Raw genomic sequence first — 23,743 nt, 5'->3', positions numbered from 1 at the left:
ACAAGTGAATTTTTACATGAAAAACCCTCTGAAAGGGAAAACCACCATGCTGCATCGGACAATCTCTTCATTATCAATATTAGTATCGGAGTGACAAGTTTCAGCAATACAGCTACAAGAAGACACGACCCCAGTATGTATAGCAAGAGTCTAGTGTCACGGTTCGTGAATCCTCTCGTACTCGTGACACTTGTGAGTGGTGTTTGGGGTTATTGAGTGAAGAGTGAGAATGCAGAAGGGATGAACACAACTGGTCCGTGGGAGTGGCGTCAGGACGGTTGATGCTAGGAGTTCTAGGATAAAAGGATTATATCACTTAGGAATTTTGAAGGCGAGGTTGGCCTCCCGTGCACAAACTGGTCGGGAGCTGATGCCGCTCTCCTAACGATGCCATGGTAGGCCGAAACTAGTTGTTGAACCTAAATGGATCTGTTGTCTCGCTCAATGGACTAGACGCTTGAGCGAAGCTGGGCTTGGTAGGATCTCATATGAAGAAGCATTCGCCGTATTGTTCGTGGAATAGCTACAGAAGAAAGGCTGGCCTAGCGAATTCCACTCGCTAAGCGCCCACGGGTCGTTTCGAGGCCAAGGAAACTCTCGGCCCGTGACACATGGTATCAAAGCAGGAATCCCTCCAGTAAGTGAGTGAGTCGGAGAATCGGGCTCCTCGCTCCAGTGCGGGTCGAACAGATAAGTCCTAGTGGGACCGGTCCTAGTGGGCGGGCAGGAATTTGCCAGGGCCAAAAGATGCCCAAACATAGCGGGCTCTCAGCTCCTAGTATGACAATGGGTACTAGGACGAGTCGGTTTGTCGCTGAGCGAATAGCGAGTCTGAGAAGAACTGAATCCTTACTGAATGAGGATAACGTTCCTGGATCGATTAGTGAATTCGAAGAAGAGGTTTACTGCCACGTTTTCAACAAGGAAAGAACCTCCATTTGGTCTGCTGGGGTCAAAGAAGATAAATAGACAAAAATGGTACTGCCAAAAGATGCGGTTGGTGAAAAATGTCACACTTGCCAAAGAAAGTGTAGGTGACCGAGAATGGCCGAGCAGCTGAGATCAAAAGAAGCTACCAATGGAGCAAAACCTATTTTGTTGGGCGAGCGTGATTATTTGATGTGAAATCCCAAAAGTGGTGCATCAGTGGTTAATGGGCACAAGGAAGCGACAGAACATATCGCAACGAGGGCGTTGCGAATTTGAGTGGGGGAGAATGTCATGGTCCGTGAATCCTCTGGTACTCGTGACACTTGTGAGTGGTGCTTGGGGGAGTGAAGAGTGATGAGGTAGAAGGGACGAACACAACTGGTCCGTGGGAGTGGCGTCAGGATGGTTGGTGTTAGGAGTTCTAGGATAAAATGATTATATTACTTAGGAGCTTTAAAGGCGGGGTTGGCCTCCCGTACACAAACTGGTCGGGAGCTGATGCCACTCTCCTGACGAGGCTATGGCAGGCCGAAACCAATTGTTGAACCTAAATGGATCTGTTGTCTCACTTGATGGACTAAACGCTCGAGCGACGCTGGGCTCGGTAAGATCTCGTACGAAGAAGCATTCGCCGTATTGTTCGTGGAACAGTTATAGAAGAAAGGCTGGCCTGGCGAATTCCGCTCATCAGGCGCCCATAGGTCGTTCCGAGGCCAAGGAAACTCTCGACCCGTGACACTAGGATATACATAGTTATGATGAAAATTACATATATATATCATTAGTAGTAAAAGCTTTGAGCTTTGATATTACCTTTCTCCATTAAACTCCACAGCTCCATTAATTAGGATTAAGGCACATTTATTGACTCAATGAGAGTCACGACGAAGAAATGAAATCAATAAGGATGACCACCCAATAAGAGCACCAAGCTTTTAGGTCAAGTCTTTTTTTTTTTATTTATAAAAAAAGACCTAATTTGACGTCTTTTGGAACACTCGCACCTTTTGCTCCTAGAATAATCGGTAAAACGGACTATGACGTTCGCTAAATTCAATTATTTAGCATTGAAAAGTATTTAATAGAAGATCATATGACTAACTATGTTAGCTAGGATTGCAAAGTAGACAACAAAAATATTGCAATTAATGTTTCCCCAAGAAATTTGCTGTTGACTCATCGATGTTGAGGGTACTTAGGGGCGTGCAACCAGACTGGATTTACCCAGTTCCCGGTCTGGCCCACCCGAAAAACAAGGTCGGGAACTGGTTCTGATTGAAACCTGTCTGGGAACCGATTCCCAAATTCCAGATCCTGTTTGAACCGGTTCCGAGGGATTACCCACCCGGGAACCGGTTTGAGAACCGGTTTTTAAGGCAGGCCAAAATCCAAAACCCTAATTCGTTTCTATTTACCTCTCACTCGTAGACTTGCTTTTCCTTCGTCGCGCCATCGATAGATCTGTTAGTGGGAGAACGCCATCGCCAGAGCCGTTGTCGGGTTCGCCACCGTTGCTGTCGCACACCCCCTCAACATCGTCCGCACCTGGTTCCAAGGTCTCTCTCTCTCTGGTGCTTTTGGCTTGTGTCGAGTTTTTGGAGTTTGCTTTGGGCTGATACAGATGATCCGTCAGTGACTCAGTGGGAGAACGCCACCACCGGAGCCGTCGTCGGGTTTGCCACCATTGTTGCCGCGCACCCCCTCGACGTCGTCCGCACCCGGTTCCAAGGTCTCTCTCTCTCTCTCTCTCTCTCTCTACGAGCTGAAAGTGCTTGCGTTGAAATTTGGTATTGTACGTTTTGGCTCCTGGGTTGGTGAGTTGCATCCCAACTGCCCCGTGTTGACTTGCCCCCTCGATCACGGCTCACTCGTCGCGTCCTATGATACCCTAGAGTTTTTAAAAATTGTGGGTTACCTTCCTCTCTTTTGGGTTCTAAACTTCTAGGTGTTTCTTGAACTCGAACCAGGTTTGGATTTTGAGTTTTGGGTTTTTCTTGAACTTGACCCAAGTTTGGATCTTGAGTTCTGGGTTTTCCTTGGAATTCTAAGAAGGAACCGCCAGCGAGACGTTGGGGGTGAGCCAGTTGTTGTCCAGAGCTCGGTAGAGGAAAGGGAAAAAAGAGAGTAAGAATAGAGGTGACTAGTTATATTGAGTTTCTTTCTATCCCGTGAAGCTAGATGGGTTTTTCTTGAACTTGATTATTGCTATAGTGCTTTTTATCTACTGCATATTGTCTCTAGAATTTTCTATATCCATGTACCTTAGCTCATTATAGAGTGCTAAACTAGAGATTGATTCCGTTGACTGGCATACTTACAGTGTTTTGCGCTATTTTTATGTTAATGTCGGTTGTTGGTCTATGAATTTTCTGCATGTATCTCTTCAATACTTTGCAATAATTGCTAATTTTTTTCTCATGGACATTGGTTTTTCCCCAGTATGGTTTTATTGCCTGGCTCCTCAATACTTGCGTTGGGTTGATGCATTCATTTCTGAGGTATGCACCTGGTACTCCAACGGTCATCTTCGTGTTTGACTTTTACACACTGTCAATATTTGCAAGCTAGAAATGATAGTTCACCTCTCTTTCATGGAAATGAATGTATAGTTCAAGGTATTACATATAACAAGAAACTTTCATTCTGGAAGAAGTGATGCATTGGTCTCTGTTGTTTGCCATGTATGTATTGTGGTTATGGACAGGGTGCTGTTATTTTTAATTTGTAACTCTACAACAGTTATCTGATTCAAGCTTCTTAATTGGGAATAATTTGAACTTATTTTAGGAAGTATGTAAAGGCATGTTTGTGTAGGATTTTTGACTTACTAGTATGTGTGATACATTAATACTAAAAGTGAGATCATATGGAAAGGTCACTCAAGTTATAGGGATGCTCTAAACTTAATTATTGCTTTTGTCCTCTCAAACTTGCAGCTGTCCAGGTGGCCTTCTGTGGTGTCTCCTACTTTGAGGTAATTAAATCTAGAGGTGACCAAGTTCCAAGGAAGGGGGATTTTCTTGCTGCTTTTACTCTTTCGGGTGTAAGATTGATTTATCTTTGGCTTGGTATTTCGACTGTATAATGAGAGACCTATGATGATTCATTGTTGGGTTTTTAAAGTGCCAAGTTGCTCTTGGATTTGTAATATTGGTCTAGAATGGTCCTCTACATGCCCAAAAAATTTTCATGTTGAAAGATGAACTCTCTTCTGTTTCCCTTGAGAATGCTTATATAGTGACCTTTGGTTCTTATCATCATCATCACCACCACCAACGCTTTATCTTACATATGAGTATTGTACAACAATTTTTATGCAAAACGGGTTCCAATATAAACAGGGATAACCCTGTTCTCGGACCGGAAAAACAGGGTGGGTCAGGAATATGGTTCAATGCAAAGAGGGTTAGGTACAGGGTCCAGGTCTAAACCCTACCCACCCTGAACCCGATCACCCCTAGAGGGTAGAGCTGTCAATTAGGTAAGTCGAATCGGGTTGCAAATAGTCAAACCCAAATCGACCTATTTATGCGCTCATCAACCCAACCCTTTTACTAAAACTCATTCATAATTTATTTTAACCTAAGAAAACCCCCACCTATTTAACCCACTTTAATCTCTTCATATATATATATAACTTGGATAAAAATTTCATATCAAGTTAAATACTTGATATGAAATGGTAGTAACTAAGGTAAAACACATAAAATAAAACTTATAGATTGAAATACTTATGAAGATTTCAACAAATCCTTTTATGCCAAAATGTCTCGAGTAAGGCATAACTTCTGGATAAAATCAATGATAACTTTGCGTCGGAGATTTTAGCATCCCTTAAAGCAATGCTTAATAGTTAATCTAATAGTTCGAATCACACTATCGAGCAAACCGAGTATGTAGCATGGAATTTCTTGATCTCCAAATCTCAGTCACCTAGATTCGGTGAGACTAGTTACAATCAAAGAAGAGAGGTGATCGTGATGTACTACTATGATAACAAAGCAACAGAAAGAATGCCCAAAGCCTGCACAATCGCCTTCAAGGAAGCACCACCAACGAGAAACCAACGAATATTTTCTTGCTTTGCAAACTTACTTGGGAAAGACAAAAACATAAAACAATGCCCACAATTATCAGCCAATATATAATAGATAAATATGTTTTTTTAATGCATACAACCTTTCAATGAGATTAAGAAGTTATATCCAAACGGACATAACTTTCTAAAGGCTAAAACATTATGTCCAAATAGATGTAAAATTTCAAAGGTTATAAGAGCGCCTAATAACAGTAAGACAGAAATAATAAATTCAAAATTAAATAATTAAAGAAATACAATTACTCTATTATGAACAATCGCACTGTTTCAATAGGACATAATAGTTACGTATATAATTATAAATTCGACTTTTAATAAATAAAAAGTAATGATCTCTGATTAGTACCAAATCTCATCCATGTGTGCACTCATATCAATTCGATATGGGACAATGTACCTCTTAATTTATTTTACAAATAAACTACCAATATTTAGTAGTATTGTATAGTTAATGCATAAGATTATAAACATGATGTCATTCAATGACGTTGGATAGAACTCTCTCCTTCTCCCTGTCCCTACAGTCAGGGGCTGGAACTTAGCATAGGGAACAACCGCAACTCAACTTAGTTTTGTCCGACGCCGATGGAAAATTTTCTAACTTTGAGAAAATTGGACTACAAATGGAGGCCAGCGATTACCCTAAATTTAACGTCACTAGCACTTCGGCAGTGTTGGCCCACGTAATAGGATTCTATATGAACTTGTTAACTTTGCCGCTGTAGGAACCGATGACATTTAACTACTCAGAAGGAGTCCATGTCTTGTGTCGTCTGCAACAATTACTGATATCTCCCGTTTGAATGTATTCAGGTTACTATCCTCCGTTCATATGCACCAAAAATCAATAGTACATGAGATGTTAACTTGAAGGACGATTGACATATGCCCCTCGGGACCCTCAAGAACCTTTCTAATTAATATAATTAGGGGTTTTTCTCATACGTTCGTCCATTTTGGCCGGAAACATATTTACACGTGTAATGATAAGATTTGAACACACAAGCCGAATTTTAACAACTTACGTGGAAAATCTTTCATCCATTAGCGACAGTTAATTAACTTTATAATTTATGGCGTTTAGTGTACTTATGTCGAAAGTTTGAAAAGGGAAACTTTACTTTATATTACAGCTTCGTGAGGTTAATTTTTAAAGCATAAGGATAAGGGCCCTCTTTGGGAGTCTTATATTCAAGTTGCCAGAATCAGACTCTTGGGTTGTTTGGTCAGAAGTCTCCATCACTCTACCGCTACCTTAGCGAGAACTTCTCTCTATTTTCTTTCTATGCCCGGTTCTTTGCTGGACAGGTGGACTTCTGTTAGCTTGTCCGGTAGCAAGAGTTCTAAGTTCTAAACCTCAAAACATGTGTCAGATCAAAGATCTCGTTATTATGCCTTTGTATATTTTCATTGAGGTAACTCGTGAAGAGGCTATTTTTCTCTAAAGCTATTGTCTTATTGTAGATGGCAGGACACAGGATCGGAGAGGTGAACTCAGTTTGCATTTATGCACGTAAGACCTTGATTCGAAGATAGTGTTCGACATGATACCGAAGAAAAGAAAGAACAAAATGATGATGGGCACCACGCCTCCATCTATCCTCTCGGTCTATACATAGGATCAAACCTGGGCAACAAGATTTGCATCTTGACATATACACAAGCCCTCTCCACCAAAGCCAACTCACCAGACAAAAAGAAAAAGAAAAAGAAAAAGAAACTACAGACCTCGATTTATAAAGACAATCTAGAGGCTCCTAGCCATCATTTCTTGGAAACTCCTGTCAGACTCCTGCTTCTCCAGTATGAACTTCTCGTGACCCACCTCAATGAACATCTCAGCTAGATTGTCAATATTATTAATGCTATTATCATTACCATCACCAGAATCTTCAAAAACCTTCCCTTCCAGCCACTGAAGGTACCTCGACAACTCTGTCTCTCCGGTAATTTCTTCCTCGCATTGATGGTGACCTCCGTACAAAGCGCCTGAACTGTTCCTTGCCAAGTCACAGTACAAACGCCGGCTCGAGTAACACCCGGCGAGAACAGCAGCCGGTGCAGGCAAGACGTGCGACCTCGAAGACCAGTTGAAGTAGAACCTGTATGAACCACCATAGCCATAGAGGCTTTTCTTCTTGTTGCGCTTGAGCCCAGGAAACTTGAGCGAGTGAACCGCAAGGTGTCTTTTAGCCTTCACAATTGTAACCGCGAAGGACTTGGCTTTTGGTATGAGACTGCGAATGACCATCCTCAAGTATGGGAAGATGAGAGTGTGTATGAGGGTGTTGGTGTTGATCAAGGCTTTGGAGAGTGAAGCTTGCATATTCATCATGATGTCAAGATAAAGCTCTTTCCTTGGGAAGATCTCAAGAAGCGAGGGCTTCCAGATGGCGAGCCTTGGGAGGTGACTGAGGAGAGTGTGGAGGAGGGTTTTCATCTTCATGGAGCTGAAGAGAGAAGGTGGAAGCTTCATGGAGAAACTATGAAGACGCAGAGGATGGAAAGCTCTGTGCCTCGGCGAAGCAGACATCTTTAGCCTGGGAATCATGGGCTTCTTTAGGATCTTGACGTGCATTTTTGAGACAAAAGCTGGTGCCTTTCTGGTTGTGTATAGCTACAAGTGTCTCTGAGCCGGGAGTGATGGACATATGGAGAGAATTCTGCTTCTTTATATTGATGAATACACTGATTTAATTATTTAATACTGTAGGCGTCGTGGATAATTTAGAATCTAGATCTAAAGCTGGCCTGTGGCAAGAAGCAAATAAAGGGAAGAAGACATGCGAGGCACAGGGATTTATATGTTTTTAATCAAATAATTAGGTATGATAAAAACAAACGAAACTGTTGTCGTCGTTGAATAAATCCAGCTCCCTCGTTCACGGGAAAGATCATTCTTGAATATATAAATCACATGATTGCGTACATACGATAGATTAGGTTTAGTGATTTAATTATTATAGTAATAAGAGCGCCAGAAAAACCATTTGCTCTTGAGAGCATCTAACCTTATTCTTTCATGACGTACGGGGATTAAGGGCGGTAAATTTAGGATGTACATTTATTTTAGGATGACATACCAACACCCATACAAATAAAATGGCAGAGATTTATTCTCCACGTACAAATTTCTCTAAATTAGGGCTACGTCCGCAGATCAAAAAAGTATGGAGATGGCAGCGTGGGAGAGTTGAGGCAGTAGTGGAGAGAGAGATATGGAAATTTAGGGTTCTATCTTCATGATTTTTAAAGTTTGGCGCTATTCCGATAAAATCATATAATTATATATCCTTTATTATTTGGTTTCCAGATATGCCAGCGATTCGGATAAGTTCAATCAATTCACTATCCAAGTTTATAGATCTCCGATCATTCCTTAAAACGCTGTCTCGTACATAAGTCGAATTATACGTGAAAAACCCATATCAAATGGATCATCAAAGAGCAACAATACGTTAACACAATAACAAACAAAATTCAAGAGGAGGGATATAGAGATTTGAACTCTTGACCCGTACAATAATATTAACATCACACGACCGTTATCTCAAAAGTTTAAGTCATCAAAAAAATGATTCCACCATATATAATTGCTTAATACAACAGCCACGACAAAAAAGGAAAAATCCCTACGCTTTAAAATCCATTTGATAGGAATCATAGAGTATGCGTAGACCCATGTTACGGTTGACGCAAGGCTGTTGAAGTCATGCGAAGATTCTCTAACGTTTGTTTCGATATACCGTCGAAGTCACACGTTATTTCTCAAATTTAATTATGTTGATTGCGTAGACACAATTGATGTAACCCCGCAACGCATGAAAAAGGAGAATCATCGACTTCAGCAAACCAGACAAACAAGAAGGGAGGGAAAAAAAAGTTAGTCATAGGATTCCCCGCGCAAAGCCTACGGTTTCCCACTGTAATTATATATATCAAGTCAACAAGCAGGGTTTAATTTATTTTTAGTAATTAATAATTGGATATCTCTATTCCAAATTGCTTGTACAGAGTTTTATATATATATATATATATATTTATTTATTTATTTTATTTCATTCGGCGGCCAGACAACTTGGTAGTTGTGCACTCATATCCTAGGCCCTCATGTTGTAACCTTTATAAGTGTTTAATTTAGAGGGTTTGGCAGAACTCGAGCTCAAACTCGTGCATATATATCAAGCCTAACTTAAGCTTATATAATGTGTTTACTTTCGAAAGTCAAGCCTAGTCGAGCTATAAGCATGAATACTCGATCTCAGCCACCAGTCTAAGTTGGAATGGCAAATTGAGTCCGCTTGATGTCACGTTCCTAACGTTAGGGGTTTAGGAACCGCCGTATGTCAACACAAGATCAAGACCGAACCGCGAGTAATATAATCAAAGTTGAACAATCAAATCGGAAACGGCACGGTCGAAAACCGAAGTCATTGCTAACCCAATGGAAATTTCGAGGAATTTGTTCATTGACCCTCGCCTTCTCGAATACATTGCTCATCTGCCAAAGCTTGCTTCGAACTTGGGATATACCATTGACAGGGTTCATGTGAACACTTGGCATGATTGGCATAAACCCCTACTTGTTCTAAGCACGCTTGGCATCTTATAATATTTCTAATTTTCTCGAATGCATAGAAAAGGGAGGGAAGACATACTAATGAGGCGTTTGTTTCGTGAAAAATAAATGATTCGGATAAATTATCGGTCATATTGCTTACAAGAATAAACGAATGAATGAAAAATATTCTGATTATTTACGAAAATAATTAAAATATAAATTATTATCGATAACGAAATTATTTTTCATTGATTAATTATTTCAAGCAATGTAAGCAATCGTTTAAACAAAATAATTTCTATATTATTCATTTTCTACATAATAAATGGGGCCTAATTATATCGTAAATGGTGGATCTTATGTTAGTTCACTTGACATTGCAAAACTCATTACCAAACGATTTTTTTTTTTTTTAAAGAAAAAGAAAACTAGTGGACAAAGATTAGAAGACTCGTGGGAGGAGATATGCATTGACCACGTCTCCATGCGAAACGTCATGGCGATACCTATGGGATGATGATAATGCCCACTAAAACTCTATCACGTACCCAACAAACCTACGTCTTAAAAAAAAATGATTGTTGACTTGGGAATCAAGAAAACATTTATTGACTTGACGAGACTCACGACGACAAAGAAATGAAATAAATAAAAATGACTAGCCCGTAAAAGCAGGAAGCTTTTAGGTCAAGTCTATATATATGAATAAGACCTAATTCGGCGTCTTGCGGAACACTTGCGCATTTTGCTCTTAGAATATCCGGCTAAACGACGGTGGCGTCTGTTAAATTCGATCATCTGGCATTGAAAAGCAGTTAACAAAAGATGAGATGAGCACCCATGTCAGCTAAGATTACCAAGCGGAACACGATTGATGTAGAGCTATACCTACAGTCCGACGGAAAGAGGGTTTCCACAAGTTGAGCATAAACAAAGATGGGGCTTGATCTCCAAGAAATTTGCTGTTGACACGTTGATGTCGAGGGGTTAATAAGACTGGTGGAGCAAGCTTTAATTAAAAAGGATTTCGTGAGAGAATGGATTCGCGATGGATTTCATGCGTGTACCAAAAGACTATTAGATCTCGGGATTGAAATTTCTTAAAATTTAGGATTCCATTTATTTCGTGAAAAATGAATGATAATGATTTCAAAGTTTTAAAAGTTGCGTTTTGTCTCTTAAACATGGTAGAGGCTTTTATATGTAGAGAGGGCAAATTTGTGACATATGAATCATTGAAAGGAGGTAAATTTAAAAATTCTAATCCCTATCTATTATTCTCTCGTGTGCGATCGGGTTAAAGATAAAAAATATATGGTCTTCCTACATAAATTCATTCGCTAAAAAACGGGGAAAAATTTAAACGTCCTTTGCTTTACTATTTGAAGATAAATTTCATTGTTTTACGTTCTTTTTAAATTGATGCGCACCTTTAGTCGTTTTGATAAAGAGTAATGCGGTCGGTCTTGCTGGCATTATCTTCAATTTGGCTGACATGATGTGGTTCAGTCAAATACTCAAAAAAACAAATGTTGCCAACCTTCCAAGATGGGGGTAGATGAGATGGACCAAGCAAATTTTCATTATCTATGGGCGCGCTTGTGAATTCCTTTAAAAATACAGATTCAACTTTGCATATTTCTACAAGATATCCATCGATATTCTTTGCCATACATGATGGATGATGAGATATCCATCCAACTCTTGCGAAAACATAAAAACAGACATAAAATGATTACAAAAAAGATTAGAGAGAATATCCATAGAAGGAGAAGATGGAAACGTATTGAATTAAAAGATGATGATCTTAAATCACCTCTAAATCTGTATAAATAGAGAGGAGCAAATGGAGAAAAAAAAACATTTACTTTAAGGGAAATTCTATGCAAATGATGAAGAATTCGATAAATGGAAGAAAACTATAGAGGGAAATTTACATTCTTACTCTATGCCTTCTTCTTCTTCTTTTATCGATTCATATTATTTTACATGGTTGAAACATTTTATATACATGTACTATGATTCGATAAACGAGAAAATATTGGGTGGGATCGTCTTTCCACATTAGTAATGAGAAACTCTATTAATTCAGTAGCACGTGTCCAAGTGGGACCCATTAATTTGATTTGTTTTCTTACCTCCGTTAACCCCTCTCTTTTGGTCAAGGTCGCTGCCGTAAAGCTTCCAACCAAAGTTCATGGATACCAAATGGTGGGGGGTCGGCCGTCGAGCTTGTAGAGTAGGGAGCTGTTGAAGTGCGCTTTGGTCAAGGTTGCCGAAATTGGTGATTGCATTCTCGCATTTCATCTTCTCAAGAACAACAATGAGAGAGAGAGGAAGGATCGGGCTTGGGGATTCTACAAGCTGTAACTGCTTGTGTTTTTCGAGATCGGGTGTAAATTTATGAAATTTTCTACAACTTGAAGCAGGTTCACCTTCCATTTCATTCAATAACTTGAGATTTATCTGCAAAAGAAACAGAGAATTGGAAAAGAAATTTAATTGAGCTTTAATTTTGACTTTGATTCCTAATGAGCTCTAAAAGCTCAAGGGATTTTGCTTGTGAATTTTCCCTGTAAATTCAGTTATCTTGTTGTGCACATATTTGTTTGCGGAGCTTGTTAATGGAGTGTAAGCAATTTCTAGATTTATGGGGGTGCAGCAGAAGGAAGAAGGAGGGAGGGAGGGAGGGCGAGAGCCTAAAGGAAGAAGTAAAGGAAGAAGTAAGGGAAGGGAGGGAGGAAGGGAGTGTAACGGAGGGGGAGAAGCAATGGAGGTGAGAAAAAAATTGAAATTAATAGGTCACTAAGATATGTGAGAGCCAATTAATGAAGTGTCTCATTAATAACATGTAAAGCCGGTCTCACATAATATTTTCTCTTTGATAAATATTGCAATTTTCTATATTGTGTTTTCTTTTAATCAGATAACATACCTACACCAAGAGGTTTGAATAAACATAAACAAACTCAATGTAAATTGTAAACCCAAATGGATAATATGATTACCATATCAAATCTTTGACATTTTATTTCTCTGGGAGAATTCATACCAACCTCAATATTTAGAATAATATAACAAAAACAGTCTTAGATTCTTGCAAAGGCTCAATACTCTAAAAAAACTCAAATATTTCGGTCCAGTCTGAATTTTATAGTAGATTTTTATTTATAAAAAAAAAAAAAAAGCTCCCATATTTTTAATTGAGTCTCAAATCTGTTCTGTCTAACCCGTTAATCAAGGTATTGGGAGCGATGGGTGAGTGTCGGTGAAGCTGTGATAGGGTAGGTCCGTACGAGGAAGATGATAAACAGTGTGAGTTGGTGGGTCCGTGGTGCGAAGATTAAACTTGGAGCTTTCTTTTTGAGTATTGCATCTTATGGCAACGGCGGGGGTGTCTTGCTGCTACTGCGCATATCATATGATATCGGTGTAGTTGACAGCTTGGCCACTTCATCTGTCAGTATATACATCAACTGCCTTTTATTCTTAAAACGATGGCTTTATCAGATAATTAGTTAGATCATTATAATTTTGCGGCACGAATTCTCCAATGGATTGAAAGCTACCAAATTGTTTTTAAACTCCAAAAAAAATAAAAAATAAAAAGAATGTGCAAAAGATCCGCCAAAGCTTTCGGTGGCAGTGTAGCATGGTGCTTGATAGCTGGAGAGTTTTAATAATCTTTTTTTACACTAATAATTCACAATTCGATCGACCATGTGTCGATGTCCATATGAAAGACATTTTGCTATGAGGTACAGGAATTTTGGCGAGAAAATAAAAGCTGCCGGTCCGCCATTTTCCACAAAGTTACTATGCATGACTATTTTGTCCCATCATCATCACATACTTACGTCTTATTAATATGTGATGAAAAAGACCCTTTTATATTTTTTTAGTCGGACTTGATTTCTTATTTTTTGATGTGTTGTACTTTTGGAAACATGCAAATATTTAAATATTTTTCAGAAAGGGAAATATTTATCTACGTAATTTCACCTATTTTTTTCCCCTTAATTTTTAGGAGTTGAAGTAAGGCCATTTAGCTTAATGCTTTGACTGTGCGAGCTCTTATTTAACGTCGGCCATGTATTTTTGCTAACGTGTAAGTCCTATAGTAAATCTATGGTAGGTAACATGAGATCAGATGACAATAACACTTCTATAAATGACATTACAGCAACATGTTATAAACTGTAAATGTCGAACAAAGTAAGTAACATGTCAACTACAAAGGGGGAAAACATGTAGGAGATTGAAATAATTATGAGAGAAAAAAACAGTTTAAAAAAAAAAAATGGAAGAACGGAAGGGATTGGATAACGATGGGTTTAGGTTGCGAGTGCAAGCCAGGGCAAAGAAAGGAAAATAGTGCATTTGGTGAATATCTTTTTACAGATTTAGGAGTAGTTATAGAATAAGGGTAAAAGTAAAAATGGGTAAGTGTACTAGAAATCCTGAAATTTATTATGAAAAAGCCATTAATTCAAAAAGCTTTCAAAAAGTGCAAATAAGTTTTTAAACTTATCACAAATGTATAATTAAGTTATAAAACTTTTAAAACGTGCAATTAAATCTTAAATTTTGTAGAAAAATACAATCGAATTTTAAAATTTTCAAAAAGTACAATCAATGGAAAGATTTAATTGGACTAATTTGACAAATTTAAGGATTTGTGTGTATATTTTGAAGTTTTTAGAGCTCATTTGTACTTTTGTGATGATGGATTTAATTAAATTTTTTGAAAATTTTTAAACTTGTTTGCATTTTTGTAATAAGTTTTAAGAGTTTCAATACAAACCCCAAGTGAAATCAGATCCCTCAAACTCCTCCGCATCCCTCTATATTTGGGGAAATTCGGGGAGCTTTAGAATGTTACATAAAAGTCAACTGCCAAGTCCTCTTTAATCTCTCATCATCCCTCCTAATCTTCCCTTTCCCGTCTTTTCCCCCCAATTCAAGAGCAAAATCGAATTTCCCATACCCTTTCTCTTCCCTCCTGATCCTTCACATAAAAATCGTGTTCTAATTGACATTTTCGTGCTTTGCGATTGATTGTAAGTATAGACTTGCACCGACAGACCTATTATATGATAATGCAAACCCTTACTCATCTTGTTTTCGTACGATCCGTATATAATCAATAGATCATCGAGGCGCAAATCCTATTATTATAAGTACATCTTCCTCGCATCAGCTTAACCGATGCCACAAGTTACGCGGAATGGTAAGCTAGATTCCTTAACATTCATTTAATGTCCTTGTTAGGTGGTTAGGTGGGCAATGGCATATTAAGATTTTCAAGACTTTTTCCGGATGGGAAGTAGATGACAGTGGTGGCTAGTTCCCAGAAGGGGAAATCATTTCTTTCAGGACTAGTAGCTCAAAAGCACAACAAACCCCCTTAGAATTCGTCCAATCTCGTGGCCAAAAATCTGGACTCTAGTCCAAATTGTTGTTGATAAGTTTATCAAGTGTCACCGACCAGAAAAAAAAAAAAAAATTAAGTTCATCAAGTGTCAATTGAACAGAAGAGATGCAATTGGCTGCATCTTCTTGATGAGGAAACGAAGATAATCTCGCCAATCTTTCTCACAAAACTTAGCTCTTGGCATGCGCTGGTCATGGATAGTAGGGGTGTAAATGGTTTGGTTCGGGTTCATTTTTTTGAAAACCGAACCGAACCAAATCGATAGGGAAATTTATTGAATTGAATCGAAATCCGATTCGAACCAAAACTGAATCGAACTGAAATCCCAGTTCGGTTTCATTCGATTTTTCGATTTTTTTACTTTTGTGTTTGTTTTTTTCCTACATATACCCATTTCTATAAGTTTTTAAAAAAAAAAAAAATCGATTTTTAAAATTTTTCTTTTCTTTTTCTTTCTTCTTCTTCTTTATTGGTCAGTTGCTGGCCATGGTGGTGGCCGACGTCTAACACCGGTAAGCTCGAGCCCCACTAGTTCTTACAAGTAGGGTGAGGCTCGAACCCCAACCAGGTGGCTAGATCGAGCGACGCTCAACCTTGCCAAAATCTAGTGAGCTTCATTGGCCTATGGCAAGGCTCAAGCTTGCCTCTAACTGATTGCCAACCGCTACCATGACAAGCGACTGGCCAACAAAGAAGAAGAAGAAAAAAAAAGAAAAAAAAAGGAAATATTTAGATTTTATCAGTTTATAGTTCGGTTGATCGAACCTATAAAAATCGAACCAATTAAAAAAATCAATTTTTAATAAGATTCGAATTGAATAAGAACTTAATTGAAAAAAATTGAATTTTTCAATTTGATTCGGTTTTTGACACCCTTAATGAATAGTCACCCCCCGCGGCGACAACCCTATGAGGCGTCTATGGCCTGAACCAACCCATTTCCGGCATCTCTTCTTTACAAATCGAATTATCCATTGACCTAAATTTTTTATTACATGACCTGATCAATTCAATCAAGCATTCACCATCTAAGAGGTCTTCCTCCAATAGCAGGTTTTTTTGGAACCTTTCTCTCCCCAACAATTTCATATTAAGAAGATGATCAAACAAGCACAAAACATATTCGTCCATAGGTCAAATTGGATACAGCTGACTAATCTTGCTCTTCATCATTTAACTATTGCAATTCTTTTCTTGATAGCAAGTCACATGTATTTAAGTGAAAGTGTAGCGATGTATGCAGCTGAGGCATCCTAACAAATCGGTAGATTAGGTGATTCAATCATGTTACTACCAGCTGATCTATTTGTTGTCGACCCCACCCTTGCCTCCATCGATGCTAAGCCTGCCGCTGGACCTCAACCTCGATCTCATGCTCGAATGCTCAAGTGCGACTCCCAAACATTAGTGTTCGATTTGGATTGACCGGTATTATTTATGATCAAGAGAGATAGGATAGGGATGGAATGGAATGGTTTAGGTTGTTACTGCATGTTCCTGATCCTGACACCAAAGAATAGCTCACTTAAATCCTAGCCCAAAAGATTCAATGGACCTCGTACCGCGTGGACATAAAGGTGATCAAAATCAAGGTGCTTGGGCCTTGACAAGAACTACAGATTGAAGCCCAAAGTCATTGAAGACCTATCCAAACCTAAATGATATTCTACCTTGGACCTGTCTGCCTGCCTGCCAACATGTTTGTGCTCCACATTCTCTGGTATTTGCTCCAATTGGTAAAGATTGCGGGCGCACATAGCAAGAAGAATAAACCCATTTCTTCAAAAGTAAAACTTACACTGCACCAGTGTAAAAAAAAAAAAAAAAGTCCTTTGTAAGCATTCTTGTTGATCATCGATTCATTGTTTATTGAGAGAGAGAGTATAGTTATATTGCATTCTCTCTCGATAATTCATTGGTGTGGTATATCTTTCCGTGCGGAATTTCTGTCGGTCATTATCTCCGCAAAATAAAAGCATATGAATGGAGATCATTTGGTTCGACTGTTTTTTATGCGGTATTTTTTTTTCATTAGAAATTTTGAGAGGACTGTATTTTTTTCCCTGTGAATATATCTACATATGTAGATAGGAATTTCCTATCTGAAAAGAAAACTCGAATTTGAATTCCGCAAAAGGTTCTGTTTTCCGTGCATTGAAATCGTCCCTTTTTGACATGATCGGCACATTGGTTATTAAAAAAATGCCATATTCTCAGCTCAATTATCAAAAGCATGACAGAAGATAAAATACTCGATTAGTACAATCCTTTTGGATTATTCGTTCCTCCATAAAGTGGGGAAGAAAATGCTGCACTTCGCATCAGGGCTCGCGGCCTCAGACATCTCTTTCGTGTCCTCTAATTGCCAGATCTGAATGTCCCCTCAAGTGGGCACGATTGAGATACTTGAGACGTCAAGATAAGACTTTTTCTCGAAGCTCTTTTAGAGTTTTTAGGAACATAATAAGTGCGATAAATGTGTCTCGTGATGCACAGTTTAAGATCAGGCAAGGAGATAGGATTTTATTTGATATTCCCATGTCTTTTTTCCTCCATTTTTCATCTGCGTATCAAATTTTCACAGCGGTTTTTCTTTTTGATAATCCGAGAAAGATATGTACCTGAATAATTGTCTTTAAGGTGGCATTCCATGGAACCCAATTTGCCTGCAGATAATCCACCAGGATAAAGCTAAATGGAGTACATAGTGCTGTCCTCCCATGCAGTCCTGGGCTCCGGACAGGGACGCCTTAGTCCTTATGGGAAAATGCCAGAACCTGAAGTTTGTGATTACGTGAGATTAGGCGTCCCTAAACGACGGACGGCTAAAAGGCTGTGTCCCTTCATGGTCTCAAAAGGTCAATCCGATTTACCTGTCAATTCCTTTTTTACTTCTCCTGTCTAAATGAACAAGAGGGGACCATAAACGATTCAGTCTCATCCTGGCAATCCTGGAAACACCATATTGTCTTGTCATGTAGGGTTTCGGCCTGTTTTTACAAAGCCTGTACAGTTATTACTGAATCCTAACAATATGCACGATCAAATTCTAGATACCTGCCTTGCCGCCTCTCACGGGTCATGGCCACTGAGATTTATTTTTTGGGATAGACGCATCAAACTTGCGCATTTGAATGGAGAAGAGAGAAGTCCACTGGAATTAGATGCTTTGTGCAAAAGCAGCCGAGTCTCGGCACATATAAGCTAATGAATTTACTTTCCAAAGAACCATTAGGCAACTGTTGCCATATCAATAGGATTGGATTCACATTCACCTCAACAATGCCATTACCTCGTCTTTTGACAGTTCATTTCCTGTAGTCAGATTCCGAAATTACACCATTAAACCCTGTACAGAATCTACAAACGGAAGATCGGTAGGTCATAAAATCAATGACGCCAAGCTTCTCTACGTGCTGCCTCGAAAAGAGAAGGTTCCAGATGTTGAGAAAACGACTTATCCAGGCATTGGAAAAGTGTCTCCACTTTAGTTTCGATACCTTCGATTTTTTCTTTCTTCCGACCTTGAAATGGAATGGAACAGGGTTCTCTACGAGCAAATTCGCAAGTTGGGGCGCTGTCCGTAACCAGCCACATCTATTCTCCATCAGTGATTTGCTTCACAAACCGTTGAATCCATTCTCTTTGGAGATGAAATTGCGGTCACCGTACTGACTCATTTGCTAGGAATTAAAATAATCTGTGAACAAGACAGTTTCAACTTTAATGTACCCTTTTGACTGATAAGGTCCAAAAGCTACCCGATATATTTTTGTCATACGTGGATATCAAGATTTTTAATCTGGGATCAGCCTTTCTGCCTTCAAACAGGAGATCACGGAAAGCACTTCAATTCGAGTTCTTGGAAAGACGCATCGATCTATGGACAAAGTGCATTGCAGTTCATGTTCAGATAATTTATACAATTAATGCTTGGTTATGTATTAATTTATCATTAGGACTAATGATTCCAAGCTTATCTGGAGCTTCTGATGGGCTGTTTGTAAATTCCAATGCTTAGATTAGGACTTAATTGTTTATAGCTCTCGCTGCAACGCATTTACTATGATTCGATATTGCTGTCACGATTTGTTTGCTCTTCTAGGATTGATTTTGGATAGTTTTGTAGACAGGTTGTGTTTACTCTGGCAAAGGCGATCGGTACTCTTGTTGTTGTTATCTTCATCATTCGTGACCACGCAATCGGCTTGACGAGAAATCCCCTCTTAGTCCTGCACCAAGTAAAATTCTTGCTTTGCGCTTGCATTCAGCTTGTGCTTTCTTGTACTGAGTGAGAGAAGAATCAAATCAAGAAGGCTCATTTAATCTAGATACGACACTAGAACTGGACAAGCTCAAATGAGACTCCTATGGCTGCATTGCACTTGTGCTAAAAATCATTTTGCATCAGAAGGAATTGCTTGTGTTGATGGAACGACGCTTTGTCAATTTGAGGTTACAAGTAAGATCAGAAATTTTTAACGTCATTATAATTTTCTCTTCTAAGCGTTTGCATCAACAACCAGCATGATTGCCAACATATAGTATAGAACAAAAGTCATGTGGTCGAAGTGGTTCTCTTTTATCCGAAATGGTTCTTTGAACACATGTGGTGGAATCTTGCCGCTTCAACTGTAACCTAATTTAGATCAGAAATGACACCTCCAGAAAATTTTCTGGTAACTTTGAGACACCCACTAAGCAAGAGGGATTCTCATATGCTGAGGATCTATCATCTCCTTTGGTAGAAAAGATACGGATACTTTATTTTGTATTGGCCTTTTTGCGAAGCTACATTGGTGCTATCTGTATCTATAGAGAGAATAATCAGAGATTTGTCTCTATGAATATATGCCAGTGTTTCCTATTGAATTAGGTTAGAGATGCCCATGACAGAAGTCTAAAATTTATTTAACCAAATAATAAAGTCACTGGAATCAAATATTGTAGCTTGAAGGATTCCTCTGGACCTACAAATTCCTCTGGTCCACACAGATGAAATGTTTTTATGCAGTTTAGGCCTTTGGCAGAGGGTAAAATTTTAAAGAATCTGCAGTAAAGATGATGACGGTCCTTGCTAGTTTGCACAGTTTGTAGAATTGTTGATTCCTATCCCAACGCAATGTCAAAGACAGACCAGATCACTTTCTTTGTTTAATTAAACGATTTGTTGTTTCCTGTGCATTTCGTGCTTTGTTTGCATCAACAGAGCATTGTTCATTCACGTCCATTTTAGGAATAAACAAAAGGTTATAGAATAATCTATGTTTTTATGCTTATCTTATAGCTGAAGCCTCCAGGAATATAAAGAAGGGATCCAGGCTAGTCATTTGAATTCCACATACCTACAACAATTAAATGATCTTCCTCTCTTCTCTTTCATGACCATTCTGTTCAGGTATTGTGAAGCTTGTAATCCAATAAGAAAATCATGATGGCATGAGAGCTGATGCAGTCTATTATGTTTTCGATTGAACAGAAATCTATCAGCTTCCTGTTCGTGCTTGTAGTGAACTCAGATTAACCCTGTGAGGATGTATACTCAGGAGATATACAGCCACAATATGATTAGGTCAAACCATGAACTGACTAGCGGTGACAACTTCGAGCGCAACAGTCATCACTCTCGAGTACTCAGTGCGCCACCGCCTTGGAATGCTGGAATCTCTGCTCAGCCAACAACTAGGGGTTCATGCTTGCAGTCGGAGAACCTTGGACCTGTTAAATCATCAAGTACTACAATGTTGAGCTGTTTCGAATCACCAGCTTCTGCTTTCTATGCAGCCGAGCACTGCATGGGATTTCAGCAGCGTGGATATGATGTTAGCAGTTCATCAGATTGCTCACAACCTTCTAAAGCATGTGATACCGAATTCCCTCTGTACAGATCTTCCAGGGAGAGTTTCACAATCAATTTGCAAGATCAGCCTGACCCCTTTATTGAGTCGAAAGGGCAGGCCATTGCAAAGTCTCCTTACAGCAATGAGTATGATAGAGCAGCTGAGAAATGCTATAAATTCCAATACACCAATTCGCAGCAGAGCAAGGTTCTTGCTCATGGACAAGACAAATTGCTTGGGGACAGCGCAGCCTCTGTCTGGAGGTGTCTCTCAAGTCCCTCTGCTGAGAAAAGGGACCAAAAGGTTTGACCGTTCTATTATGTGTCTTGCTTTTGCTTATCTTGACTAATATTATGCATTTTGTTCTCAATACTTAGAATGAATAGCCCTTTGTTTGCAGGTCTCTTGCAGATCATCAGGTCATCTTCTCTCACAACTCAGCTTCTCTTCTCAGTTGGAAAAACAGCCTTCAAACTTCCCTTCTGCTAATGCCATGTCAACAGGATCCATTCTCTCGAATAAAACGAGAATTAGGTGGACTCAAGATTTGCACGAGAAGTTCGTTGAGTGTGTAAATCTCCTTGGGGGTGCTGAAAGTAAGTGATAAATAGCTTATCGGTTTAAACAATAAGTGAAGAGAGATTCATTGAAGAGAGATTCATTTTGATAATCCGATGATTGATCCTATACAGAGGCGACTCCAAAGGCTATCTTAAAGCTGATGGATTCAGATGGATTAACAATTTTTCACATTAAAAGTCATTTGCAGGTATGTACAACTGGGAAACTTCTTATTCGCATGAGCCATGAACTCAACAGTAAACCTTAATCTTAAAGATATTGCATTCTTTTTGTTTGCGATGCAGAAGTATCGAATTGCAAAATACATGCCAGATTCTGCAGAAGGTTAATCCTCTTTTTCTAGCAATCTAGTATTAATGATGTTTATTAATTCCCACCCCTCAGCTGTTAGTCCTAAAAGCTTTTCACTAAACGATAGGGAGGACTGCTAGAAGAACTAGCTCAAATGAAGTTCCCCAAATCGATATCAAGAAGTAAGCCAGGCTCAGTCCATATATTCTGCAATTTGCAATTTTTCTTACCATGCTTTGAGATAGATAGATATACCCTCTCGAGCACATTACTTCGGGTGTTAATGTAAGAGTTTGACATATGGCAGCAGCCTGCAAATAGGAGAGGCATTACAACTGCAGTTGGATGTGCAAAGGCGTCTCCATGAACAACTTGAGGTGAAGTTCTGATCCTTTCTTAAAGTAAAGAAAGGGCAGATGATGGAGAGACTTTGAAAGGCATCACGTAAATTTACTTTCTTTCTCAGTTTGAGAAGTGAATTCAATGAAAGAAAGTTTGGCCTCTTAAACTGCGCTCTTTGTTTTCTTCAACTTGCCTGCGGTTCATCATTCTAAAGTTTGATTTCTAAAACAAGAGTTTCTGTGGATATCTTTGACAGATTCAGCGGACTTTGCAGTTGCAAATTGAAGAGCAAGGGAGACAACTGAGGATGATGTTTGATCAGCAACAAAAGTCAAGCAATGGTCCCTCCAAGAGTGAAAGTGTGAATAGTCTCGAAGATGTTCATTTCTCAGCCACAGAAGGTCTTCAAAATACTCATAATACTCATTTCCCATCCAAAATAAGTTAGCTGCCCAGGTAGCACAATTTCCTGGTCTACCATCCGCTGCAGTCTCAATCCCTTCCAGCCGGGGAAGAAAGGAAAAAGTGAATCAGAAGCTGCTAAACAGCATGATAAAGAAAAAATTATGTCAATATGGAGGAACAAGGAAGATGAAAGGACTCATTCCTTCTGCCAATACTATCTGCGCAACCAATTGCTACAGTGAAGAAGACAATGGTTGTCAAGACTGAATGGTTGTTCTTGGTCTACTGTGGTGTACCGACTATAAATTGAATGTAACAGATAATGCTTTATCTTAATTTGGAGCTCTGGAAGGCCAAAGAAATGTCTCATAGGTGTTGATTTAGGGAAGTGTGTTTCTCTGTGTATAATGTCTCAAAATTTATATCGAACAGGTGGGATCTTACAAAGAATTGCTGGGAAAGTGCCTCTGGAGTGTTTGGCTTGTGGGATTTTTAGGCAGAATATACCGTGTGATTTATCTGCAACTGTCTGATAACTTTGATGTCGCATTGTATCAATAGTTGGGGAATGAGAATGAATTGCCGAAGAATATTGCAGTCATATTTTGGTTTTCAAACATATTAAGCAATTCGGTGAATCTTCTGTTTCATTCTCCTAGAAGTATATGCTCACCAGACAGGCACATACGGGGTTGCACCCTTTGGATGCTAATGTCTCTTGGCAGACTTTAAGACCACATCATGGGGTATCACAGGTACTGCTGTTTTAGTTCCTGTCAAAATGGCCAATTTTTTCTGATTGTTTTCATTTAATATCGTAGTTAAAGAAGCATTACATTATGAACAAAGTTGGATTTTGATTCACAGACTGACTATGACATACTGAAGCGCAAGGTTTTGAAAACTTAGCAGATTTTACTCAAATCCAGGCTGCAGCTATATTACACGTCTTTTTAGGGCTCAAATTACCTAGGCGCTGATGTATTTCGAAGATCCAACATATTTGGGCTAATTAGGGGCGAAATCACCTTTGTAACTTTTCTTTTTTTGCCACTGTAACCTGAGAATTCAGAATAAAGGTGGGCACAACTCCAGAAATTAAACAACATTTTGGGGCAACGTGAATAGGAACAGATTACTGCATCAGAGCTTCACATGCATGCTGTCATCAACCAGCTTATGCTAAATTTGATTTTCCGGGAGAGATTCTTCCTAATGGCTTATCTCTATACAAGTATATCAACGGTGATCTTCTTGTC

The 23,743-nt window shown here is 39.1% G+C and overlaps 2 protein-coding genes across 8 annotated transcripts; one reads left to right on the top strand and one right to left on the bottom strand.

Annotated features, from left to right (window-relative positions):
• Positions 1-6,512: 6,512 nt before the first annotated feature.
• On the bottom strand, positions 6,513-7,694 carry LOC120287807. The gene has a single exon (XM_039301218.1). It carries the CDS (start codon positions 7,605-7,607, stop codon positions 6,777-6,779), a length of 831 nt encoding a protein of 276 aa, XP_039157152.1. The 5' UTR covers positions 7,608-7,694; the 3' UTR covers positions 6,513-6,776.
• Positions 7,695-20,231: 12,537 nt separating this feature from the next.
• On the top strand, positions 20,232-23,332 carry LOC104445780 (myb family transcription factor PHL5). 7 transcript variants are annotated; one of them, XM_039310061.1, is made up of 8 exons: positions 20,232-21,167; positions 21,265-21,283; positions 21,368-21,460; positions 21,557-21,633; positions 21,731-21,770; positions 21,865-21,919; positions 22,045-22,114; positions 22,336-23,332. In XM_039310061.1, exons 1-8 carry the CDS (start codon positions 20,559-20,561, stop codon positions 22,525-22,527), a joined length of 1,155 nt encoding a protein of 384 aa, XP_039165995.1. In that variant the 5' UTR covers positions 20,232-20,558; the 3' UTR covers positions 22,528-23,332. The 7 variants fall into 7 exon arrangements, with proteins under 7 accessions (XP_039165995.1, XP_039165990.1, XP_039165983.1 ...); XM_039310040.1 differs by having other exon boundaries at positions 20,238-20,422; positions 20,504-21,167; positions 21,265-21,460; XM_039310059.1 differs by having other exon boundaries at positions 20,378-20,422; positions 20,571-21,167; positions 21,265-21,460.
• Positions 23,333-23,743: the final 411 nt, after the last annotated feature.

This window comes from Eucalyptus grandis, chromosome 1 (genome assembly GCF_016545825.1).
Source record: "Eucalyptus grandis isolate ANBG69807.140 chromosome 1, ASM1654582v1, whole genome shotgun sequence".
Lineage (NCBI taxonomy): Eukaryota > Viridiplantae > Streptophyta > Magnoliopsida > Myrtales > Myrtaceae > Eucalyptus > Eucalyptus grandis.
Note: the sequence above shows the minus strand (reverse complement) of the source record. Positions and strands in the feature narration are given on the sequence as shown.

Coding starts and splice junctions, on each gene's coding strand:
- LOC120287807 (XM_039301218.1), bottom strand. CDS start 7,607: ATGCACGTCAAGATCCTAAAGAAGCCCATGATTCCCAGGCTAAAGATG.
- LOC104445780 (XM_039310040.1), top strand. CDS start 20,559: ATGTATACTCAGGAGATATACAGCCACAATATGATTAGGTCAAACCAT. Junction 21,920..22,044: donor CCCCAAATCGATATCAAGAA/GTAAGCCAGGCT, acceptor GACATATGGCAG/CAGCCTGCAAATAGGAGAGG. Junction 22,115..22,335: donor GTCTCCATGAACAACTTGAG/GTGAAGTTCTGA, acceptor TATCTTTGACAG/ATTCAGCGGACTTTGCAGTT.